We start from the raw sequence: 24,913 nt of genomic DNA, 5'->3' as shown, positions 1-24,913 counted from the left end.
ATGGCTCTTTTGTTGATCTGGGAGACCACCCAAAGGGTCTTTTCAAGTCCTTGGGCAAAGGCGCCTTTTGATTCTGCTCATAATAATTTCTTGGATGTTGAAGGTCATTTGATAATGCCTTCTGCCTCTTTTCTCCCTTTGCCAGGGCATGAAGATTGTCTTGAATTGTTACTTGAACACAATCCATTTGCATACCTAGAAGGAAACCCCTTTACTCCATTGCACTGTGCGGTGTAAGTCTCAATTGGTCCTTTGGAGGGTGGGACGGGGTGTGGAAGCAAAGACCAAAGTGGATGTTTGGTTTTCGTGATGAGTGGCTGGACTTCTGTGTTTCTAAAGAAACTGTATCTCAAAAGATGTACCTTAGGCCTGGAGCATTTTAAATAATAAGCGATTAGTGCAAGAGACCCTGTTGTTACCATATAGTGCATTCTTAATGAGCCTCCATCACAGATAAACAACTAGCCCTGCAGTTTGCCGTGGCTTCTCCCAGACTGCGGAGCATCTAATCTCATGAAGTGCTGATGGTTTTTTGTTAGAGATCCTTAGCCCCCTCTTATAACTTATTGTTTCCCTGCCTGGGTGCCATCACAGGCAAGCCAGTTTCAAACTGTTTAAATTTGGAGCATATTCACACCCTAAATGTTATATTCTAGTTAGTGCAATCTTGACTCTGGATGTTTTTCTGTGGATGCAGTCTTCATGAGAACCGCTAGAGGGCACGTCTAACCTGCAGAACTCTTCCTTCACCACAAGCAGAATGATGAGTCAGTTTCAGCAATGTTAGGCTTTCTCCCAGAATGTGCAAGCTTTACAAGGAGTGGGTAGCAGGACCGAATAGCAGACTGCTCTGCTGACCTAGTTCTTAGCTCTTACTTCGTTCGTTCTACCAGAGAAGAGAGTTGAGGTCAGGATACCAAAGTTGTACCCCTAGTTTTGATAGTGTGAACACCTACAAGGGGTCGTTGACCCCAAGTACTGTGGTCTCTCTGGATTGATTGATTTACCGTTCTAGTCCACCCTAACCGAACAGCTCAGAAATGTGATGCAATCACATTAAAATACTATCAAGTCTCCATTACATCTAGCTTAGACTTGACCTCTGAAAGCCAACCCAAACCAGGTCTTGAAGTGGTTTTGAACAATGTCCAGGTTTGCATTGGAAGAGTTTCCAGGGACAGGTAATTCCATAGCTGACAGAAATCACTGAGAATGCTTTATTTGTGTTTTAATGTTTTTGTGTGTTTTTACGGAAGGAAGATCGGCAAAAACATTTTTTTCCTTGTACATTTCAAGTTATAAACAGCTCTGGAAAAATAAAAGATCAGCAAAGATTACAATTCCAGAGCAGTTTCTTCCTTTGTTTTTCAGTGGCTGTCTCCAAGGCTACCTTTATAAAACTGCCTTATACCAATTCCAATGGTTTATCTGTCATAGTCAGTTCTGACTGCCACTGGCTCTAGGGCTGGGGAACATGTGGGCTCTCTGGATATTGCTGGACTGCAAGTCCCATCATCGCTGCCCATTGACCATGCTACCTGGGGTTGCTGGGAGCTGGAGTCCTGCTACCATGCTACCTGGGGTTGCTGGGAGCTGGAGGGCCGTAAATTCCCCATCCCTGCCCTAGTGTCTCAAGGAGAGGCCTTTTCCTGCCTGAAGTTCTTTTTAAGCAGAGATGCCACAGATTGAAGCTAGGATCTCCTGCATGCAAAGCATGTAATTTGCTGCTGAGCAATAGATGTCCCCACACATGCATGTATGTTACATGCCGCATTCTGAGCTCTCTTCCCTTTCAATGAACTGCAGAAGAAGATAAATCCAAGCCACGTTAGCTCATTTGCTTCTCCCATTTTCTTCCTTCTGCAGAATTAACAACCAGGATGGCACTTCTGAGATGCTTGTGGAAGCATTGGGTGCCAAGATTGTTAATAGCAGAGATGCCAAAGGAAGGTGAGTGAGTGTGCAGCCTTGTTGATTGTCGTTGGTGGGCATTCTAGGTATACCGTCCCCTCCGAAACTCATCAGTCATCAGTGCCTAGGCCATTGTTAGGATAGGAAACTTTGCTTCAAGAATTGACAAAGATGCTGGAGGAGTTGTTAACAGGGTGCAGACGAGGAGTCCCTCACATTAGCAATGTCAGGTGATGCTAAACTGAAGCCTAAGGTAAAGGTAAAGAGACCCCTGACAATTAGGTCCAGTTGTGGCCAACTCTGGGGTTGCAGCGCTCATCTCGCTTAACTGGCCGAGGGAGCTGGCATACAGCTTCCGGGTCATGTGGCCAGCATGACTAAGCCGCTTCTGGCGAAGCAGCGCACGGAAATGCCGTTTACCTTCCCGCCGGAGCAGTACCTATTTATCTACTTGCACTTTGAGGTGCTTTCGAACTGCTAGGTTGGCAGGAGCAGGGACCGAGCAACGGGAGCTCACCCCGTCACGGGGATTCGAACCGCCGACCTTCTGTTTGGCAAGTCCTAGGCTCTGTGGTTTAACCCACAGCGCCACCCGCGTCCCACAATAATGCTGATAGCAGGGTCTTTAAAAGGAGTATTAGCTGCGCTCTTGATTGAGTGAAGAAACAATATTCTGAAGAGGTGTTAATTCAGCAGGAATAAAGGTGGAATTTGGAAGAATGCCAGGGTCTATGCTTGTTGAAGACATTTGGGTTTTTTCCCTCCATTCCAGGACCCCCCTTCACGCTGCTGCCTTTGCAGACAACATCCATGGTTTACAACTGCTTTTGCGCCACCAGGCTGAGGTAGACGTGACTGACCAACTGGGAAGGACCGCTCTTATGATGGCTGCTGAGAATGGCCAGACCGCAGCAGTTGGTGAGTAGAGAATCCATTACATTTATGCCTCCCTCCCCCTTTTTTCTTTTTACTGAAGTATGTCACGGTTTGCACCAACTCTCACTTGGCATCTTCACCTATTTTCAGAGTTTCTGCTGTACAGAGCAAAAGCGGATCTAACTGTGCTGGATGTCAACAAGAACACAGCTCTTCACCTGGCCTGCAGTAAGGTAAATATCCAGGGAGGACCTGCAAGCAGTATTCCCCCACTCCTTGCACCACCCACCTGTCAATCACCTGATTTCAGGTGATTCAACTTCAATGGAATAATGAGTGCATTCATACTTGAAAGGAAAACCGGGAGCATGTCCTGAGGGCATTCCAGATTCTTCCTTAATTAAGCAATTTTGGAATTTATTGCCTTTCTCTGTTGCTATAGGGCAATTAAAAAAGAAAGAAAGACATGTAACTGTACCAGTGGCTGGAAAGGAAGAGCCAGAAGCACTTGCTGTGTGCTCAGAATTCTTCCTTTCTGGTTTGCCCTCATGGGTTTATGTGTCCTGCACTTTTTTATTTGTTATATTTCTATGCTGCTTTCATTCAAATGACATAATGGAGCATAACAGAACATTGCAAAGGCAGCATAAATCATATAGAATAATTAAAAAATCATCAGTAAAACAATTACAATCTATAAACCATTTAAAAAAAGCAACTAAAATAAAAAGCTGAACAGCACAGTTACAACAAAGGTTTGTCGTTGTTGTCGTTTAGTCGTGTCCGACTCTTCGTGACCCCATGGGCCAGAGCACGCCAGGCTCTTCTGTCTTCCACTGCCTCCCGCAGTTTGGTCAAACTCATGCTGGTAGATTTGAGAACACTGTCGAACTATCTCATCCTCTGTCGTCCCCTTCTCCTTGTGCCCTCCATCTTTCCCAACATCAGGGTCTTTTCCAGGGAGTCTTCTCTTCTCATGAGGTGGCCAAAGTATTGGAGCCTCAACTTCACAATCTGTCCTTCCAGTGAGCACTGAGGGCTGATTTCCTTCAGAATGGAGAGGTTTGATCTTCCTGCAGTCCATGGGACTCTCAAGAGTCTCCTCCAGCACCATAATTCAAAAGCATCAATTCTTCAGTGATCAGCCTTCTTTATGGGACTCTCCTTCTTTGGAGGTCTTTAAGCAGAGGCTTGACAACCATATGTCAGGAGTGCTCTGATGGTGTTTCCTGCTTGGCAGGGGGTTGGACTCGATGGCCCTTGTGGTCTCTTCCAACTCTATGATTCTATGGTCCAGCTTTCACTTCACTCCTTCCTATTTACAAGCTTCCTCTAATTATAATGACCATAATTTTGTCGATTTGCACAACATAGCAAGCCGTACTTAGATGGAAATTGTGCGTGGAGATTGGGGAGGGGGTGTAGCTTAAGAAAGGCACCTGCCTTCCAAACGAATCATTCCTTTAAATAAATTATCTTTTCTCTCCAGGGTCATGAAAAGTGTGCCTTGTTGATTCTGGGGGAAACCCAAGACCTTGGCCTTATCAATGCAACTAACAGTGCTCTGCAGATGTGAGTATTTGTGCAGCTGGTGGAAACGAGAGACTGTTTGGTTCCCCCTGCCTTTCTTTGTTTTCCTTCTTGCCAAGTACATTCCTAGCAATGAGACAAGGGTAGGCATCTTGTTAGTCGGCCCTAAAAAAAAAGAAAGTCTTCTGCATTTGGACGGGCACTCTACATCTGGAAAAAGTAAAGCATTTATTTTGATGCTCCTGGTCTTAAAGATTTTCACAGCCAGGAATGTGGGTGGTGTGATCTCATGCCTCACCCATCTTCTTTGGAGATACTCCGTTTATGAGCTTTCTTGTATGAAAAGGGGAAGCTAGGCTAGCTGACAAATCAGAACTCTTGTTACGTAACTCCTCAGTGTTGGGGAACTAAGAGATCTTCTGATGGAAATTTGTCACGGAGCCATATTCCCAGGGTCTGAATAACCTCAGCGTACTAAACCTGAGAAGTCTTGTGCTTGGTTGTATTTATTTCTTTAAAAAATTCTTTACTACCTTTGCAGTCAGGAGCTCAAGCCAATTAATAGTAATATAAAAATCAGGTGGGTGTGCTTGTTGCTTAAGATAACAAAGATAACTATACAGATAGAAAGTTACATATACAAAAGTAATACTAATATACTGCTTCATGGTGTCTAGTATCCAAAATCTGAAAGGCTTGATGAGAAATTTTTAAACTTTGAGTCTAAAACAGTGATGGGTTGCAGCCTGGTATACCTCACTTGGAGAGTAGGTCCCTCTGCTGCTGCATCACCACCAATACTGTGAAAAAGATTCTGTTTACAAATTCCCAGAGCAAAATTTCCCACAGAAGTGTAATCCAGAATCGTATTTTCCCTAAAGAACTGAAAAGTGGGTAAAAAGGTAAAGGTAAAGGGACCCCTGACCATTAGGTCCAGTCGTGGCCGACTCTGGGGTTGCGATGCTCATCTCGCTTTATTGGCCGAGGGAGCCAGCGTACAGCTTCCGGGTCATGTGGCCAGCATGACTAAGCCACTTCTGGCGAGCCAGAGCAGCACACGGAAACGCGTTTACCTTCCCGCTGGAGCGGTACCTATTTATCTACTTGCACTTTGACATGCTTTCGAACTGCTAGGTTGGCAGAAGCAGGGACTCAGCAACGGGAGTTCACCCCGTCGCGGGGATTCGAACCGCCCACCTTCTGATCGGCAAGTCTTAGGCTCTGTGGTTTAACCCACAGCACCACCCGCATCCCTAAAAGAAAAAAGAAAAGAAAAGTGGGTAGGGGGCTCTTAATGCCTTATGCTTTTGAAAACTATTGGAACGAACACATTGCAAAAAGCAATTTGAAAAGTCACAGAATTAAATGTTTACATCAGGCATAGGCAAACTCCAGCCCTCCAGATGTTTGGGACTACAATTCCCATCATCCCTGACCACTGGTCCTGTTAGGTAGGGATGATGGGAATTGTAGTCCCAAACAACTGGAGGGCCGGAGTTTGCCTATGCCTGGTTTACATGAAAATCCTCTGGTACATTCCTCTCTTGGAACACGAGTCAGATAAACTTTGTGAATGCCCTCATTTCCAAGAGTCGCATTTCTCACTTCCTCTCCCAAGGTTCAACCAGTAATGCCTTTCCTTTTCTCTTCCTGCCATTCGCAGGCCGCTCCACATTGCAGCCCGGAATGGACTGGCCTCTGTTGTTCAGGCTCTGCTAAGCAGAGGTGCCACTGTGCTTGCTGTGGATGAAGAAGGTGCGTATTTTCACACCTGGAAGCCCTTCCGGATGAGCGGGGTCAGATGCTCATGTATATATGTTGGCAAAATCTGTTGAGTCTACATGGGCAGGCTGGTTGGGGGGGGGGTGTTCATGTTTACACACGTTCTGTATTTTTTTTTGAAATGGTGTGAGACCATCTCCTTCCTGTTCCCTTTCCATTCACTCCAGATGTCATGCTCTTAATCTGTTGGCTGGTGGGTTGGTGGTGTTTGTGTGACACAACACAGTGCAGCTGAACCAGGAATGTATGGCTTTTCAATTATTTTTTTAACACTTTCGTTGCTGGAGGAAGGCAGCCCTTTATAGAATTTGAGCAATCACCGAGTTCCATAGGATTACGCTGATGGCGCTCTAAAAATGGTTATCAAAGCAGGATGATGAAATTTCAGAAGTTTGCTGTACAGTGGTACCTTGGTTCCCAAACTTAATCCGTTCCGGAAGTCCGTTCCAAAACCAAAGCGTTCCAAAACCAAGGTACGTTTTCCCTTAGAAAGTAATGCAAAACGGATTAATCCGTTCCAGACTTTTAAACACAACCCCTTTAACATGAATTTTGCTATCTAAGGAGACCATTGAGCCATAAAATTAAAGCAATAATCAATGTACTGTACTACAAAACAAATAAGACAGTATTGTAGATGATTAAAAAATTAAATTATTTTTTTTTCTTACCTGCACTGATGATATAGTCATTGTTTGGATCAATCAATCAGTAGCTTAACTGAGTTCCACACAGTCACAAAAACAAATTAACCGAAAACGCCTCAAAAACAAAAACGCAAAATAAATAGCAAAAACAAAAGCACCAAACTTAATTTATTCCGGAAGTCTGTTTGACTTCTGAAATGTTTGAAAACCAAGGGGCAGCTTCTTATTGGTCCTGGTGCCCAAGAAACAATAGCCGACATCCGTATCGGACATTTGGCTTCTGAAAAACGTTCAAAAACCAGAACACTTACTTCTGGGTTTTCAGCGTTTGGGAACCAAGGTGTTTGAGAACCAAGGTACCACTGTATTCCATTGGTCCAAAGAATCCCTTGACACTTGTGCTCTATTGCAGGTGGTTGGTGGGGTAGGAAAAGTGAGCTTCAACCACTGAGGATGCGCAACAACCAGAACGTAACATTTCCTCCCAGGATCTTAGAGAAATGGTGCCCATCTGTAGGGAGTTCCTGTGCTCTGTCTGAATGTATCTCTTAAGCAGGAGTTGTGTATACAGAGGGGGCATGGAAATGTATCCACGGAGTATGATCTCTGAGTGGGTCAGGTCACGGACTGAGTTTTACCACTCCTATTTACATACATACACCGAGAGAGAGAGAGAGAGAGAGAGAGAGAGGACTACAGAGAGTTGCTGTGCAGGTGGTGTTTGGATAGCACAAAGAGTAGTTTGCAAGGAGCTTTCACATAGTCTGTGTTCAGAGTGGCGATAACACGGCTTACCTGTAGCACTAGTGCAATTACGCCACTTACCGTATTTTTTGCTCTATAAGACTCACCTTTTCCCTCCTAAAAAGTAAGGGGAAATGTGTGTGCGTCTAATGGAGCAAATGCAGGCTGCGCAGCTATCACAGAAGCCAGAACAGCAAGAGGGATTGCTGCTTTCACTGCGCAGCGATCCCTCTTGCTGTTCTGGCTTCTGAGATTCAGAATATTTTTTTTTCTTGTTTTCCTCCTCCAAAAACTAGGTGCGTCTTGTGGTCTGGTGCGTCTTATAGAGCGAAAAATACGGTATTTTATGCTGAGGTCTGGGGAGGGGAAGAGCCAGTTATTATAAAAGGAAACAGCAGCCAGTTCATGATAAAACAACTGATGTTGTGTGCTGAACAGGTTGTCCAACCCTTCTTGGAAAAGATGTTTTGGGGGGGGGTGCCCAAGAATGGGGGATTATTATTTTTTAGGGGACTGAGTTTGTGTTTCTGTTTTTCAGGCCATACCCCAGCCTTGGCTTGCGCCCCCAACAAGGACGTGGCCGACTGCCTGGCACTTATCCTTTCCACCATGAAGCCTTTTCCACCAAAAGACGCCATCAGCCCTTTCAGCTTCAACCTCCTCAAGAACTGCAGTATTGCTGCCAAGACAGCAGTCTGTAGTGCCCTGCCCAACGGCAACAGCTGCCCCTACACCAAGGATAGGCACAATGCCATCGGCTTAGATGGCTGTTACTCGGAGTAGCTTAAAAACAAACAAACCACGATGGGTGATCTAATATCTTCTATTTATTTAGGAATTCTATAAATATAGGACACTTTAAAGGAGAACAAGACTGGGATGGGCCTTCCAAAATGGCCTAGGTACCAAAAAAGAAAGAGAGAGAGGGAGGATCTTGGCTTCTGCTTACTATTTAGACCTTTGCTTTCACCACTAGCATCTCTTGCCATCAAAGTTAACAAAAAGCAATGTGGCTCTCAAAACAAATCCACAGCGGTCCATTTGCAATACCTTAAACAGTTCTGTTTGAGTCTAAATTAGCACAGAAACCTGCCCAAATGCTGTCGCCCTTCGCTTCTGAGGCCACGGCCTTGGTACGCTTTAGGGAACGGCCAGCTGTTTAAATTCCAGTTCCTCTGGCTTGATGCTTCTGGGAACTGAAGGAAGGGCCAAGCCAAATTAATTTCCTGCAGGGACGCTTGCTGATTACTGAGCACATCGCACGACTGGAGGGGCCTGAATTTGGAAAAATTAAAAATCAGGCTCTTAAAACAGGGTGTCCTAGCCTTCCCGGCTCCCTCCCGCTTTGTGGTAACTTTCTGCGTGCTGCCTGACTTGATAACGTTAAATTTTGTGGGTCGTGCCGTTCTAGGCAGGGAGCAGAAGCCCTGAACCTCTTGGTTTTATTTGGCATTAGGCGTTTGACAAATGAGGGACCGCCAAGAAGGGCAGCAGCTCCTGGCAAAGTGCCACTATAACTGCTCCTTTCTCTTTTTGTTCGTTTGGTTATTTTTGTTTGTTTGTTGTGCTTGCCCCCCCCCCTTTTTTTTTATTCCAGTGAAAACACTTGAATTGAGAACTACTGTACCTGGGACACTATGATACCTTAGGCAGCTCGTACTCCCTCGTATGCAAAATGGGTGCTGTTGCCCAGCTGACGCGGTCCTCTCTGACGAAACTTGCGTATGCGCTGCCAGAATTAATCCCTACCATATCAGGCACTTTAGGGATTTTTCTCTTTTTTGGAGACTGGTTTCTGCTTGAGGCAGGCAGGCAGGGGGTGGGAAGGGTTACGAAACGTTGGATCCCCAAAGAGAATTTCCTTCACGGTTCTCTTCCCCGCAAACCCCGCCCTCTGTGTGTTGCGCAGTGTTTTCCCCGTTTAGACAAGTCAGTGTTGCTTTAAAGAAAAGAGATTATTTATAAAGAAACAAGCATTTATCTTCTTAAAAAATAGCAAAAAAAAGAGAGAGCTTTCTGCAAGTTTCACCTTTTTTTAAGGAAAACAATGCACTTCAGAACCGTACAATCCTGCAGTTGTATTTATACCCCTGAATGCCATCCAGAAGGCTTCATTAGGACAATGTGCACATGGGTGTTTGTAGGGATGCCTGTGGGGTTGGTGTATGTGTGCGTAAGCGTGTGTGTTTTTTATTTTAAAAAATATATTTATAAAAATGCAGGTTTTACGCATTTTGAGTGTATGCACTGTTTGGTTTTTTCCCCGTTTTTTTTTTTGTACTGTAAATTGTATCATGTGTAGAAACTAACAACAAAAAATATATATACCATATCACAAGTACGTTCAAAGCCAAAGATTGGGATGTAGCAATCGGCTGAGGGCTGCCAGGGCACACTTTTATTTTTTAAACCAACAATCTTCTTTCCACCTCCTTCCCAGTCCTGCAGTGCTATGCTGGTGCCTATAGAATTACTCTCAAAACATTGCATGTTTGGACCAGTGAGCTTGTTAGGGCTAGTAATTCCCCAACCAGCTTCTCCTTAGGTAATCAGCTAGACTGTTAAGGAGAAAATATGAGCCAGGTATGTGCTTGAACCATCCTGCTTCATGGTTTAAAACGAATTACTGTTTCTTTAACCAAAAACTTAAAACTGAAAGCAGTCTCTTCGTTTCTTTCTTCTTCTTTTTCATTTGACGCTGATGTTAGACTAGGCACCAGTGCCATTTCCATGGCCTCACTTACTTAATTACTTTTATTTTTAAAAAAAATATTTAATCCTGATGCAAGAATGGCAAAAACTGAAATCTAAAGTGAGAAAACCTACCCCCTTTCCCTTTTGGCACTGTTTTTAATATACCAAAGCCAAACTCCTAGAGCCAAATACTGAAGCTGCAACGTTGTCCTTTGGTGAACAGTGCATTTTTAAAAGAGAGGTTCTCCATTTTCTTTTTTTGTTTAATCCCCACCAAATGGACTTTTGTTTTCCTCACAGACCACTGCATATCATCTTGAGTCAGCTCTTCAAGCACCAGCTAGCTGCATGTCTCGTTGGTTTGCTGCATACGGATAGGTTGCAAAAATTGGGGGCCTTAAGGTAGCGAGTTCTAGTCTTCTAACGAACCCAGCCATTTCCTTCAACAAAGCCTTCCACAAAGACTAGGGCGCTACTAGCTTAGCTTTTTTCTTTCTTTGATGCCCAAGGAATCGTGAGAGATCTTTTCACCGCAGCTGCTAGATATGAGCGTATTAAGGTTTTAATGCACTTGCCAAAAAGCACAGCAACCGCCTGTTGCAGATTGGCCATTAATTATTATTATTATTATTATTTTAGCTGCACTACGGTCGGGTTAGTTTTCTCTGCCCTCAGTTGCTCCAAGTTCTCTACCTTGAAAGAAAGTGTTAACCTTTCTACACCAAAATACCTCACGTTGGAACAGAAGTGAACAAAACTTGAATGAAAGTTTCCCCCCTTTCCTCCCCGTCCCCTACTTTTTCAATACAGGAAGGTCCTTTTCACTACTTTTGTAGAGAGGGAGAGCTGAAAATAACTTTAAACACCTTGTTTACATTGTTCGTTTTTTTTTTTTTAGGTACTAGCAACTTGTAACTTCTTCTAAAAGCCTAATTTTGAACTGCCAGGCCATGGCAGGGGTAGGGGAGGGAGGAAGGGAGGGAAGGTGTAGGGAATTAAGTCTGAAGCCACACTTTCTTTATTTTTTAAAAAAGGGCTAAATTTAATCCTCCTTTATGGACCAGAAACATTTCTGGAGGGCCTTGAGGTATTTTCAAGAAACTGGGGCAGTAGGGAGGAAACCTAATGGTTGTGCTGCAATTTGGAAAGACCTAAACCCTCTCCCTCATCCCTTGGATGTGACAGACTCTACGCTCACAGGTTTGTACCAGGCAACAGATACCATTTTCCTGTTAACCCAGGGGAATGCGTATTCCTATTGAGAAAGCACAGCCTGTTAAATTGGGGTTGTTGCTGTGCCTGTTTCCACAGAAAACTCTGGTGGAATTGGTTGTGGGGTGTTACAGAAGTATAGGGCCCAGGAAATCGGGCTCCTTAGGCAGTAGCATAGTTGCTTGAATATCAGATGTGCCCATCTCAAATTTTAACTGTGTTTTGAAATGGCAGTGTGGGATGTGGAGAGACAGAGGAGCAGAAATGAGCATAGGTTTTCAAGGAGCCTTTCAAAATGAGGGAATCTTCTAGCCCTAGTAATACATGGATTGTGCTTGCATTTTATTTTATTTTATTAGGATTGTAGAGGGTTGTTAGGCACGTTTTCTTTTATTAACTGAGGAAAAATGATGAACTGACACTTGATTTTTTTTTATTAAAAAAATTAATAATAATAATAGTACCTAACATGCTGATAATGTGTTCTTTTCCTCACATGTCAACAAAAAAATTCAATATATGACAATCAATGTGATCTCTTTAAGGGCTTCAGTGTTCTTAGTTCTGTAGCATCATGCATTAATAATTTTTTTTTACGTTCAATTTTGCCCCTGTTCTTTTTTCCTTTTCCTTTAAAAAAAAAAAAAAAGATGAAGAAAATGGAGTGGAAAAATTCCAGCAGCGCATACGTGAATTAAGAATAAATTTTGCGGGGTTTTAATTTTGTTTTTGTAAGAAAGGGAAGGTAGGCATCGGGTGGGTGTCAGCGAAACGTGGCCAGTTCTGTTGCAGAGTTGCCAGTCTTGTTCTCCTTTAATACTGTAACGTGTACATTTTGACAGCACAGCTTGACAATTTTAAGTAATAATCGAAGTGGCTGGTGGTAATAACTTGCATTATTGTGCTAAGATGAGAGTCGGTTTCCCTAGTGCATTGTAAAAGAGGGCTGGAGGCAAACTTCCTTCCCCCCCCCTTGCTGTCTCTCTCCCCTTCTCTCCCCCTGCTCTCCTGCCCAGTATTTTGCAAACACATTTGGCTTAAAAGATGTGCAGTATTTTACACGGGGTTGGGGGAGAGGGGAAGGCAGAATGTTGTTTTCCTGTGCAGAAGGTTCTTGCTGGCTGTTGATTCCCGGTTGCCTCCCTCCTTAGGAATGGCCTCGGTCTTGACCATGCATCTTTCTCTGAACCTCAAAAGGCACCACCTTTCCATTTCCCTTCATTTGTCTCAAAAGCAATCATTGGGCTTCCCTCCTTAAACCCCGCGAAACAAGGAAGTTTCTCTCCAACCACCTTTCTCCAAAGCACTTGCTTTACAAGTAAAATAAGCACTTTTGTTTAAAAAAAAAAACAACCACGAGGGTCTCGTTCCCCCTCTTTATAGCAACCCATAGGAGAAAGGCCAGCAAACAAGGAAGGGGGACCAGGAGGAGTCTGGTTTCTGTTTTGTTTTGCATGGGGTGGGAGGGAAGTATTTTTTTTGTTTTAATTAACTTCATGTCTCTGGAAAATTAATGAACAAAGGGAAGTTGTGTTAAAAAAAAAAACAGCACAAATACATTTCAGTTTGACAAGTGTATTTGCACTGCCATTGTTAGATAAAAGGGCCACCCGCAGGGAGCCCAGCTGAGCCATATAACTATTGACAAACACTGAATGTAAATGTCCTTGTAGAGGGCAAGTACTGGGAAACGATAAATTGATCTTCTATTCCTAAATGGGCACTTGGTTGAATTTGAAATAACTAATCCTGATGAAATGATGCTGTTCTCTTTTGCTTCTTTTTGGTTGTTTGTTCCCCAAATTGCTGGAGATTAGGAGACCTTTCCTTAGTTTAATTCTGAATCGTTTGTAAGCTTCCTTTGCCCCCGAAAAGGTGAGTGAAATCATGGAGTATAGGCACCCCACCCCAAGAGTGCACATTCAGCTCTAAGGTAAGACATGAATTCTGAGTGGACTGGTTACATACGTCCCGGAACATCATATCTCAGTTCGCATCCAAAATCCCTGCATGCAGTCAGTTTTAGTCTTTGTGGTTTTCAAACTGTGTTCCACAGAGCCTGGGGGAACCTTATGAGAAAGTCTGTAACAGCAAAGTGCCTGAGAGGCAGCTTGCTCCCCACGACCGAGCTTCTCCCACATTACTCGGCTACAGCGAAGACTTGAGAAACTTTTAGGGCTAACTCCATTTGTGCAGGACATCAGATTGGCCCAGCAGGGTCAGCTGATGCAGAGTGTGAACTGAGAGTAGACCCAAACCCCAGAATCCCTTGCAATGTGCAGTGGATTGGCAGGGGGCTTCCTTGGCCAGACGCATTGATGTGAATGGGTTGGCATTTTAAACTGCAACTTAAATGTACCACCTTGTACAATCCGTTCAGACTATAAGCCCAACTCGCCTTTGCCTTGAGGTTCCAAGTCCAGGAAAAGAAAAGGGGGTGGGCAGGTGTGTGAGAATCTGTGCTGGGAACACAGTTGTGAAAACATTGGATTGTTCAGTTATTTAAAGCATCTTCCCTTGACTTGAATTTTTCAGGATGCTCAATATTGAGCATGCAGCGTTTTAAAAATCAAACGTAGCTTCTGCTCAATTTAATTTCTTGGAAACTGTCCATGTTAGCTGGAAGAAGAAAAAGTGACAGTGGGGATATGCTTTAAACAAAAAAAGGTTTCCCAGCTTAAGCCAGAAGGACATTAATGGGTATTAGGGATTCCTGTGAACCTTGGAGTGATGATTACATTTGAATCATGAATATTAGGTCAAAAATGAGTCCTTGGTGTTACAAGAGGAAGAAAGTAATCCGGGGGGAGGGCAGGAAATGAATTTTTAAGGACTCTTCAAGGCATCTGTAGCAAGTTCTTGGTGTCTTTTTTCAGTATCCTATGTGTAAATGCTGCACCTATGTATATTATGCACATAAACATTTCTTTTGAATAAGATAGGACAGACCTCATCACCAGTCAGGTATAAACTACTCTTCCTCTTCTGTGTGTCAGAGTTCCAGTTTGTGTGTTTGTGTGTCTGCGTGTGTGCATCTGTGTGTGACAAGCATCTTTTCAAATTCACTTTTGGTGCAAAGACAGAAGGATTTTAAAAAGAGAGAGAGAGAGAAATAGCCTTACTTTTAACTCCAATCCTATTAGTTTGACAACTTGAATATAATAAAGCAAAATTGCATGAAAGCCTTTGAAACTAGCCGAGCCTTGTGTGTACGGTGGGTGGCAGTAAACTTTTTTCTAAACAAACAAACAAAAATTAGTATGCAATTTCAGCCACGTGTGGCTCTTTCTAAAAGTCCAGCTTTCTTGTTTTCTGTAAAGGATGGCACGGGGGGGTTGATAATGCCAACTTGTGCCTGCTTTGCCTTCTCAAAACCTTTGGGAGTTGTGGGGTTTCTCCCCTGAATTGATTGGAAGTAAGACCTTTTTAGCACTGCATGAATAACCTCAAATTGTATTTTCCTTTTTTCATGAGACCAGCATTTCCAGAAGGTGGTGAGACTTTGAAATCCTCTTCAGACATCAACCAGACAGGCAGTGTATAGACATGGACTGTCTCTCTGTGAATTGGAGGTGCTCTTGCTTGTCGCTTCACCACTCCTTTTTAGGGCTCTGTAAGGGCTTGAGGGTGAAAGTTAAAGGCTTTCCTTTCATGCTAATTACACTGGAAGTAGCAAAGACAAGCCATTGGCATCTGTGCTTATAAGTTAGTGTTTAATTAGGAGGACCAGCAAACATCACTGCTTGTGATGGCAATAAACTGGAAAAAAGAGGATGACTTTTGCCCAAAGGGCAGATTAAGCCCCCAAGACCAAACATTTTGCAAAGCATCAGGAGATAGCCTTTTAATTCGGGTTACTGCTTCTGTTGCATTTTGATGTACTGCCTCAGTTGTGTGTGGTTGTTTTTTTTTAAGTTGTCTGACTTGCATAGGTGATTGCTGCATTTTGTATAGAGCAGAGCTACAGATCATACCTCCAATTGGAGATTTTCCATCAGCAGAGTTAGAGACTACCTCAGGAGAAAGCACGAATTGACTTGACCTCTGGAAGCGACTCCTGCATCGTCTCTTGGCTTGGGGTTGTAGATCTGTATGTGTGTTGAGTGTGTTTGTTCATCCACTCCGTGGGGAATAATACTTTTTTTGCCCAGATCCGTCCTGGCTGCAGTGTGGTAAAACCAACATTGGATCAGTCAGCGTGATCATGCGGGCAACGAAACACAAGTCTGGCTACTTGGTATATTAGGATTCTGCCAGAGCCCATGTAGCTACGACATCCTTCAAAACACACCTGGCTCCTGTTAAATGAATGAAACCCCTCCAATAGTCCTTCCTTTGATGTAGATATAGTCATATTTCAACCAGGGCAGGGAGGCAGCACTCCCCAAAGTCCATGTTGCAGCCTAGAGAACAAGCCTGTGATACTTGCATTGGGAAGGAAGTCTAGGCTCTCACTTTCTGGGCATTGCCTTAATTCCTGTATTTTGCACTAATGTGTTATCTGGCCAGTTGGTGGATGTCTTAGGCAAAAGCGGAGGGGAGGGGGGAGAATACAAAAGAATGAACAGTGCACACTCTGGGTGGGAAGGGGAGAGGCGAAGTATTGCCAAGTGACCAAAAGGAGAGAGAAAGCCAGCCTTTTCCGTTGTTTGCATGCAGCAGAGCCCAGGGAGCCTGGTGCCCAAATTCAGGTGGCGAGGAGGTTCCTGTCTGTTCTTGTGTACTGAAGACACACTGCTTGCAGTCACGGCACACCTTTGAGAAGGCTGCTGCGGATAGGCTAGGGGGTATGAAATGGAAGGCCTTTTTGCACTGACATACAGATGATCAAAGAACTAGCTTTCCAAAAGGAGGAAACCAGAAAACGCCACCCCTCATTAACTGGAAAGGAGAGGAAACCTTTGCAGACCGAAAAGCAAATAGGGCATTATTGCAACCAGAGTGCTAACGGTCAACTGTGTAGTATTTTTGAAAGGCATTTTTCATTGGTCCGCTTGAAGGTACGTACCCAAAATGGCTGCTCATGTTTGCATTTGTGTCTTGAACATGGTTGACTGCCAAAAGGTTCCTGCTACGGACTGGATGAGCTTCAGTTGGTCCAGGCGCTGTACATACCTACTGCTTGTTGACCCTTGTGCAGATGACTGAGGGAAACGCAGCCAAATGTGTTCTCCTGGCATGTCCCCTGATTGCTTTCTCTCTCTCTTTCCCCCTTCCCCTTCTTCTGGGTGTTCTCCTTTTGACACCCCCACCGGCTTCTGATCCTTTAGCTGTTTGGGGATGTTGCCGGGAAGGTTGTTTTAAATAAGAAACGGACATTGTGTCGAAATGTTAATAACTTTAAATAAATAAATCATTCCAGAAGCTTTAGACCTCTAGCACGTAACTTGTGTTTACATTCAAGAAGCACGTTGGAAGATGATAAAACAAATTAGACCAGTTGCTCTTCCATCTTCCTGCGGTGGAAAAGCTCACAATCCACTAGGGGCCCTTTTCTAAGGATCAATGGGCAGGTGCGTTCTTATCGGAAGGCCTTATGCTCAGAAATTGGGCACGTATTACCCAGCATTCCCTCACCCATCCTGCCTCACACCTGGAACCAGGTGCATCTCTTTCTCTAGCACTGGGCCTAAAGAAGTTTGGCCTTTCTCCTTCCCCTTGATCGATGATCGCTTGCTTTTTTTATTTTCTTCTTGCCTCTCATAAAGGAATATTTAACAGGGTTCTGCATCTTGTATGCAAGCTCGCTTCCCAAACTGAGCTCCCCTTAGATGTAAAGCCTTATGAAGTGCATATGATTTACGTCAACGTAACAATCTGAGTATATTGCATCTCGGGTGTAGTGAAGAAATACAAATTATTATCTGGCCTCTTCTGTCCTAATCTAGCCATCTCCTCTGTTCCCACAACTTGTATAACTGTTCCTTCCTCTTAATGCATTTAGTTTGAAGCACCTTCCTCTTCCATCTCAATGATGTTGAATAGTAAGGCTTGATTCCACCGTTTCTGGACACTGTCCTAGTGCTTGACTTGCCTTCATCACGACAGAAATGTTTAGTTCCTTGTCATGCTTAGGGGACTACGGCTAATAGATGCAGCGGTTTTTGCATGTGGATTTAAATAACATTGCAATCTAGAGTGCCTGCAGATTTTCCTTTCTGCAGTTTTGATGGAAACCAAAGGTTCAGTCAGTCTTTGCGCAGCCAGCAGAAAGGGTATGCTGTATGCTTTGTACTTGCCCATTCGTGTCCTCGTGCTGGTTTATTTGTGTCTCGGAGCTCTTATCCCAAGGCAGCCCACTTCCTTTCTTTAGTACCTGGGAAACCTCCTTGCATGCAGACCCACATTTCGGAAATAAAAAAGGAACTTTACACAGAAAGTGTTCTTGCTTCTGCATTTGCTAAGGTTCTGTGCATCTGTTTAATGTGTTGTGCATTAATTGTTTAATCCCTCCCCATCCACCTGTTCCCCTCAGTGACTTGATGTCATGAGTGTGTGTTGTACAGATTGAGAATTTTAAAAATTGCACTAAATATAGCTTTGTGCCAGTTTCTGACCTTTCCTTTGTATAGTCTTTATCCTCCTTTTTTCAAACCAAAAACTCTTCTGTTCCTGGAGGATGATACTAGCGGATCTGTTCTTTCTTTGTCCTTAGTTTAATAGCCTCCTCTCTTCTCACTCAGCTAAGGGGTACCATGCTTGATTTTGTATGGTTGCAAAACATCTAATTCCTTTCATAACTTTCTCCATTACAAAAAGATCTGTTTGCAATTAATTAATACTTTGCTAAACTAGTATCTCAGTCTTAGTGGCATCCATTTGCAATTCCAATATTTGCAGGCGACTTAAAATATATGTGTAAAACTTGAGAGCAACAGTGTAATTGGACAAACTCTCATTGTTTCCACTTGGAGGGTAGGAGCTAACACCGGGCAAATAATGGGTAGGGTAGAGCTTCTCTACATATGCATGTTGTGGTCCTTCTATTCAAATGGTGGCTTTTCAAATGGGAACAGGAAATGATCACTGTTTCCTGAGCTCTTTAATTGGGAGTAACAAGAGAAGCAAAGGCCAGCTTCTTTCATCAACAATTCCCAGCTTAACTGGTTCAGCCTTGTTGTGAAGGACTGGAAGGAATTTGAGATTGTAATGGTTGCTTCTGGGCTATGATGTTCCATTCTGACGTATTTTCTTGATGCCGTGGGAGGCCCAGTGGACTCTTTCTGTTCTGCTGTTGCCCACTGTATTTGGTTACTTGCTCAAGGCTGGTTGTGAGGGAGAGATTTCCGTTTTCAGAGTGCACATGGTCCTCCTTCCTGCGTATCTTTGGCACAATTCCCCTGGCCATGGTAATTAAGCACAAACAGAAGTTTTTCCACAACAGGGTCGCTAGCATAAGAACCTGGCAGTAACTCCGGGTCAGAGCCCAGCTGGCTAGCTTGCAGCGAAGTTGCCTTCTTGCCATCTCTGCACACACATTCCTTCTCACCGGTACCATCCGCAAGAATTCATTAAATCCTTTGAGGCCTCGGGTGCAACGTTGATGCACATAAGAAAGGAATATATTCTGTGATGATCTGGTGGGAGTTGGTTGATGCAGGGATGCAGCCGTCATCGGGGAGCAGCTTATACGACTTTTCACTGTTCCTTAAGTTAGTAGAGCCCAGCAAAAGATACCATTTGGAGCTCAAGTTATTGGGAGAGAACCGGGTTGCCTTGGCTCACACAGTCACTTGTCTTCCAGACTGGGGAAAGACTGTCCCAGGTTTTAAAATCTGCAAAATGTGAAGTAGAGCATTTCCAAACCTCTTTTTTTTGCGGGGGGGGGGGGGGGACCTGTCAAAATCAGGGTGATCCGGAAAACAGGACGAATGAGTTTCTGCACTATATGTTGCATGGAAATAATATGTTGCACCAACGAGACGCTGCTGTAGTTTAATTGTCTTTGGACATGTGATCCAATGCCCTTCATATTTCTGTCTTTGATAGTCTTGCTTTGCAACTGGGATTGGGGCTCCATTTTGACAATCTTGACACAGAGCTTAACAGGTAAACAATATCTATTTGCCTTGGTTGCATAAACACCTCTGATGAACTGCATTTGTTGCTTAGGTTTCTTGAGGTGGAGCTGTGGTCTTTTAATTTGGGGGGGTGCGTGTGTGTGTGTGTTATCGTTAGCGTTCCTGTTGCATGTTGTGTTTTGAATTGCTTGGCCATGCTGCGTCTGCAACTGAAGCCACAAATTGTTGAGCTGGAGTGTGTGGCGGCGATTCTTTTGAAGACCAGCAGGAGCTGCTTTCGTTACGTTCTGTTCATTGCTCGGAGAGCGTCCATGCTGTTGTTTTGCTGGGTGTGTGCTTGTCTTATAGCAATACTCGTTGGCTCTGATCCTGCGGGCACTTCAAAAACTACCTGTGCTTCAAAACAAATTTCTTCCTTGGGAGCAGCAATAAAGGGGTGGGATAGGGTTGGGTGAGGGAAATCAGTTACTGTGTTGAGGGTTTGTAGCCTGTTGTATAGCTTGCACTCTTGAATGTGTTTAGTGGGGGGGGGGGGCTTAGCTGTAAACGGAAGGATTTTGAAGGATGGTGGTCAGACCAACATGAGCACTAATTTCACTCCCAGTCAGGGTTTCGTTCTTGGAAGCCCTGGTTATTCACTTATTCTTTGCATCTTTGACCTTGTTCATTCTTCCAGTCGTGTTCCCCCTCGTAACAGTTGCATCCACCCCCAAAAAAGATTACTTTGCACTTGGACACACAGATGGTGTGTGTCACTCAAGGGGCACTCTAATTGTGTGTTTGTATTTGTGTGGGGTAGGTACAGCCAGTACGTTGTGGTGGTCTTCGTAGTAATGGGTGACTTAAATGGAGTATGTTTGCATGAGCCTCTTAATTGTGCTTCTGGTCCTTACTCCACCTTTTCTCCCCAGTGGCAAGGCGTGCATCTGAGCGGGGCAGAGGGTTAGGGGTATAGAACACTGTTACCCTTTGGCTGCAGCATCCAAGGGCCCATAACGTCCCAAAGGGAAATTCTGTATAATTTTCACCTACAGTGGAGGGAAGGCAGTACAGTATTCTTTCTGCTTGACCTGTAACTGCTGCTTGTCAGAGGAAGCCTTTTGTGAAGTGGGATGAATTTTCTAATGCTTGTCGTTCCTGTCAAATCCTGAAGGTGTTCAGAGAAAAATATATATTTCAGTTCAGCATTCTGTTAGGTTAATCTATGTATTTGGGGTGAGGTTTTAATTCTCTATCAGCACCCTCCACAGCCTTTTCTTTAACCGCATTCAGGGCCAGTTACTTTTCCCTTTATTTAAAAGACTTGAGCATTGCTTTTGCTGCTGTGCCTGTTCTTCAGGGAGCTTGCCGTGGGGGAGAAAGGTACCACTTCAGAAGTCTTCTGCCAGGCTTCCTTTCAGTTTCAGTTTCCTTTATCGTATTCAGCTGACATCTGAACACACCCTGGCGCCCCAAGCTTGCAAAGGCCACTTGGCTGAGCACTACAGTAAAACTGATATTGGGCTGTGATATTCCACATTTTCCCTCTTGCTTCCTTTCCGTGCCCCCCCTCCCCGTTAAAGTGCTCCCCATTCTGGGCCACAGGCATAGGGATTTTGAGATACAAGGGGACCAGCAATTTAGCAGAACCTGTGTGAAAGAGTGGACTTGGGGAAGAGGCATGGAACTCGCCAGTTCTCCTCCTTACGTTGTCTGCCCTAGGTGTGAGCACTTTACTCTGGGTGCATGAGTGTTCAGTAGAGTGAGTTGCAGGTGTTCTAGGACCAGAGGCAGATTACAGTTACCCATTTTTTCAATTCTGCCCCCCTCTCTCACCCACAAGCCCAGTGGTCAGTTTGCCACCACCCCTGAGATATGTCGCTTAGAAGGGAGCAATCCCTGTGGCAAGTACAATGCCTGCACTGCCTCTCGGAAGAATCCCAGGTAGTAACTCCCTCCCTCTCTCTTGTGTTAGAGCAATGCTGGCCAGCTGACCTTGCTGTGACTCTACCACCTCAAACAGCTGCCCAGACTCGCCTTTAGTTCTTTGACTTTATTTTGCCGGGCCAGTGGCCAAACGTGTATTTATATTTAGGGTTGCCCCACCAAGCGCAGAGGAGCTCTGCAATAACTAGCATATTTAGAATGCCTTGCTTAGGAAGGGGCATGTCTTGATGTGAGATTCTGTCACCTTTTCAGACATTAATTTAGAGGGGACGAGGGGGAGAGCAGGTGGTCTTACCTACCTCTTGCAATAATAATAAGAATAATAACAAACAAAGGAGCAGGCTTGGGCACTGTAAAAGCCTTCCTTGCTCTTCATCTTAAAACACTAAGGGCAGACATGGGAGTCCATGCAAGGAAAAAGAAAGCTATATAGGGCAAGAGAGTTGCACTGGAAATACATTCCTTGCTCTGTATTGGGTCTGTTTCCTCCTCCTGTGATAACTTCAGCAAGCGTAAATTTGGGTGGGGGATAGAAGAAGCTAGGTCATAAATCAACATCTCACACTTAAAAGATCTCCTTTGTTTCCTGTTCAATAGTTTGGGGTCGGGTTGGGAAGAAGAGTACTTGTGATTTCTCCTTCAGAGCACTAAACCTACAACCCTGCTGATCAAAACCAGCATGCAGCCATGTTTACCTCCTTTGAGGCAGGGGCCTTAATTGGGAGTTATTTGGCTAAGGAGGACTCTTTTTAAAAAATAAAAAGGTATGCCTTTGTTTATATTTAGGCAAGCTTGAAAGGGTGCTTTTTGCAGAATGGCCGCGGGGAGTGCAAATGGAAGTGCTGCATACAAAACACTCCCCCACTCCAAACACACACCCCCAAAACAAACACCCCCCCCCAACATGTTGGCCTATTGATCCACAGTTGTTGGCAGGGAGGCTTAACTTTGCACCATGGTCTTGTTAGCAGTGGAGAACTTGGACCAATGTTTAGAAGAGACTAAAAAGGGGTGTGGGGTAGAAAAGACACGTTCAGATCAGCTCACAGGCCTACCTTCCTGCTTGCAGGTTACACGATCTTCCTTCAAACTGGTTTAAAGCACAAAGAGATAAACTCGAAACAAAATGCTCACGCGGCAGGTGTCTTGTGGGGTGGGAGCTTCCAAGGCAAATACCACACACACACGCAAACACACAAAAACCAGTGGCCAGTTCCAGCCTCCATGCAGCAGAGGGTCCCGTCCCCCCCATGTGTTCCAATGTGCAATCAAAGTGTGAATCTTTTTCTACATCCCACCTTAGATATAGCCTAGAGGCTGCAGCTGCTTCTGTTTGGCTGCTCACCTTTCTCAGTGGTTTCGTTACCTCCACTCACCCCCCCCCCCCGTTACTCCTCAGTTAGGGGGGTTTCTTGACAAAATGAAGCACTTGCCTGTGTGTCAAAAAAAAAAAAAGGATAAACCTACGTTCGGTTCCTAGAAGGAAATGCAGACTTGTCAAACCCGCCACCGACAATTTTCTCCCGCCTGGTTGTTCCATGAAGTAAATAAATTATATTCGAACTTCTATATAAATATATATTGGAGACCAATAAAGAAAACGGAGAGCTACCGCAAGCCATCCACCCCACCCCCCTTGTCCAGACACACCCCTTGCTCAGTGTGAAAGCCACCTTTGTATAAGCCCCCCTGATGTGAACCCAAGTGACTGGTTACCTTTTTTTTTGTCTCTGATGTTACAATATGCATTTTCAGAATTTCTGCATCACCTTTTTGGGGTTAGGGCAAGGGAGGGAGGGGGTCAACCAGGAATTAAGTAAATTAAAATAAATAAAAAAACAAAAGCATTCAGACTTGATCTATTTTCTACAATGTATGCTGCGACCAGGTCCTGTTATTCATATTGTGGCTTTGAATCAATTATGTTTATTAAAATGCTGTTGCTTCTATCTGCCTCTGCCTTTGTTTTTCCCCCCCACCTTGTCTCCAGTTATTTGCTGGGGGTGGGTGGGTAAGGATAATGGAAATACTGGGGGAAAGGGGTGGAAATTTGATACCACACCTGCGTTTTATATCCTAATTCTATAATGCGGTTCAAGTGGCTGCTTTCAAATCATTTACCTGTCTTTATTGCCCATGAAGCACACCTCCTCCAGCCAGGGAAGGCACTCTTGATCTTGGTTTGCTTAGGCCAAGGAGGTGTTGCCACTGCCCATTTCTGTTTTATAAAACACTGGGCCCTTGAAGTCCAGAAAGATACAGGTGAAACTCGAAAAATTAGAATATCGTGGAAAAGTTCATTTATTTCAATAATTCAACTTAAAAGGTGAAACTAATATATGAGATAGACTCATGACATGCAAAGCGAGATATGTCAAGCCTTTATTTGTTACAATTGTGATGATTATGGCATACAGCTGATGAGAACCCAAATTAACAATCTCAGAAAATTAGATTATTGTGAAAAGGTGCAGTAGCTATTCAATCCATAACACCTGCAGTGGGTTCCTGAGCCTTTAAATGGTCTCTCAATTCTAATTTTTCGAGTTTCACCTGTACTTCAAGTAACTCCTTTTTAAGGATGGGAGCCTGAGGTATCTGGATCATTGCATGAACAGAAGGACATAAGAAGAGGAGAAGAACCCCGATGGAGCAGGCCTGTGCCTCCATCTAGTCCAGCATCCTGTTTTTGCAGTGGCCAGCTAGATGCCTATGGGAAACATGCAAGCATGACCTCTTCCTTCAGTTTTCCAGCAATGTATTCAGAAGCATGCTGCCTCCAACCAGAGAAGCTGCACAATGGAACTTTCCCCTGGAACAGAATTGGAGGCAGTTTGCTTAGCACGTTTGGGGACAAGGGGAAAGTGCTATATCCCTTGCCAGGTCTCGCCCCATGATTTAGTTTCGATTTAGTTTTAATTCAACCTGGTGAAGGGCAGGTTGTAAATCTAACAAAACGAGAACCGTTAATAATAGTTGGGAGTCAATGTTTCGTTTTCAATCTCTTGGGCCGTCTGTAGTGGTACCTCGGGTTACATACGCTTCAGGTTACAGACTCCGCTAACCCAGAAATAGTACCTCGGTTTAAGAACTTTGCTTCAGGATGAGAACAGAAATTTTGCTCTGGCGGCGCAGCAGCAGCAGGAGGCCCCATTTGCTAAACTGGTGCTTCAGGTTAAGAACAGTTTCAGGTTAAGAACAGACCTCCAGAACGAATTAAGTACTTAACCCAAGGTACCACTGTATTGGATATTCTGCTTAAGTCATGTACCAATATCAAACTTGGATGAACAAAGACACTGGGATGCCCCTAAAGTTAAGTGTGAAACTGACCCACTAACGTTTTCCTCTTTTCTGAGCTGCCTTTAAGGCCATCCTCCATTTCAGCTACTTACCCTCCATGGAAACGGGAGAGACCGCTTTCCCTCTTTTCCCAGGGCAAATAGCCCTTATTGTGCAACTCCATCTTAACGCATTGTGAGCGTCCTTTTCTTTCCTACACTCCCAGTGTGAAAAGCAACAGGTGGACTTTGAAGGCTGTCTTTCTCCTTGCTCACCTAAGTTGTCCTG

The 24,913-nt window shown here is 44.2% G+C and overlaps 1 protein-coding gene across 2 annotated transcripts in view; it reads left to right on the top strand.

Moving 5' to 3' along the window:
• Positions 1–23,292, top strand: part of ANKRD52 (ankyrin repeat domain 52) — a 62,834-nt gene extending 39,542 nt beyond the window's left edge. The window contains exons 22-29 of one of the 2 annotated variants that reach the window (XM_080994448.1): positions 146–233; positions 1,867–1,950; positions 2,684–2,829; positions 2,938–3,020; positions 4,277–4,359; positions 5,981–6,072; positions 6,267–6,343; positions 8,029–8,165. In XM_080994448.1, the coding sequence (XP_080850574.1) occupies positions 146–233; positions 1,867–1,950; positions 2,684–2,829; positions 2,938–3,020; positions 4,277–4,359; positions 5,981–6,072; positions 6,267–6,334 (644 nt within the window). In that variant the 3' untranslated portion in view covers positions 6,335–6,343; positions 8,029–8,165. Of the gene's footprint in view, positions 1–145; positions 234–1,866; positions 1,951–2,683; positions 2,830–2,937; positions 3,021–4,276; positions 4,360–5,980; positions 6,073–6,266; positions 6,344–8,028 lie in introns of both variants that reach the window. The other variant, XM_080994447.1, reaches the window with a different exon arrangement.
• The last annotated feature ends 1,621 nt before the right edge of the window (positions 23,293–24,913 follow it).

Source organism: Podarcis pityusensis (assembly GCF_964106645.2).
Source record: "Podarcis pityusensis genome assembly, chromosome: 2".
Lineage (NCBI taxonomy): Eukaryota > Metazoa > Chordata > Lepidosauria > Squamata > Lacertidae > Podarcis > Podarcis pityusensis.
The sequence above is the reverse complement of the archived record's forward strand: the minus strand, read 5'-3'. Positions and strand labels throughout refer to the sequence as shown.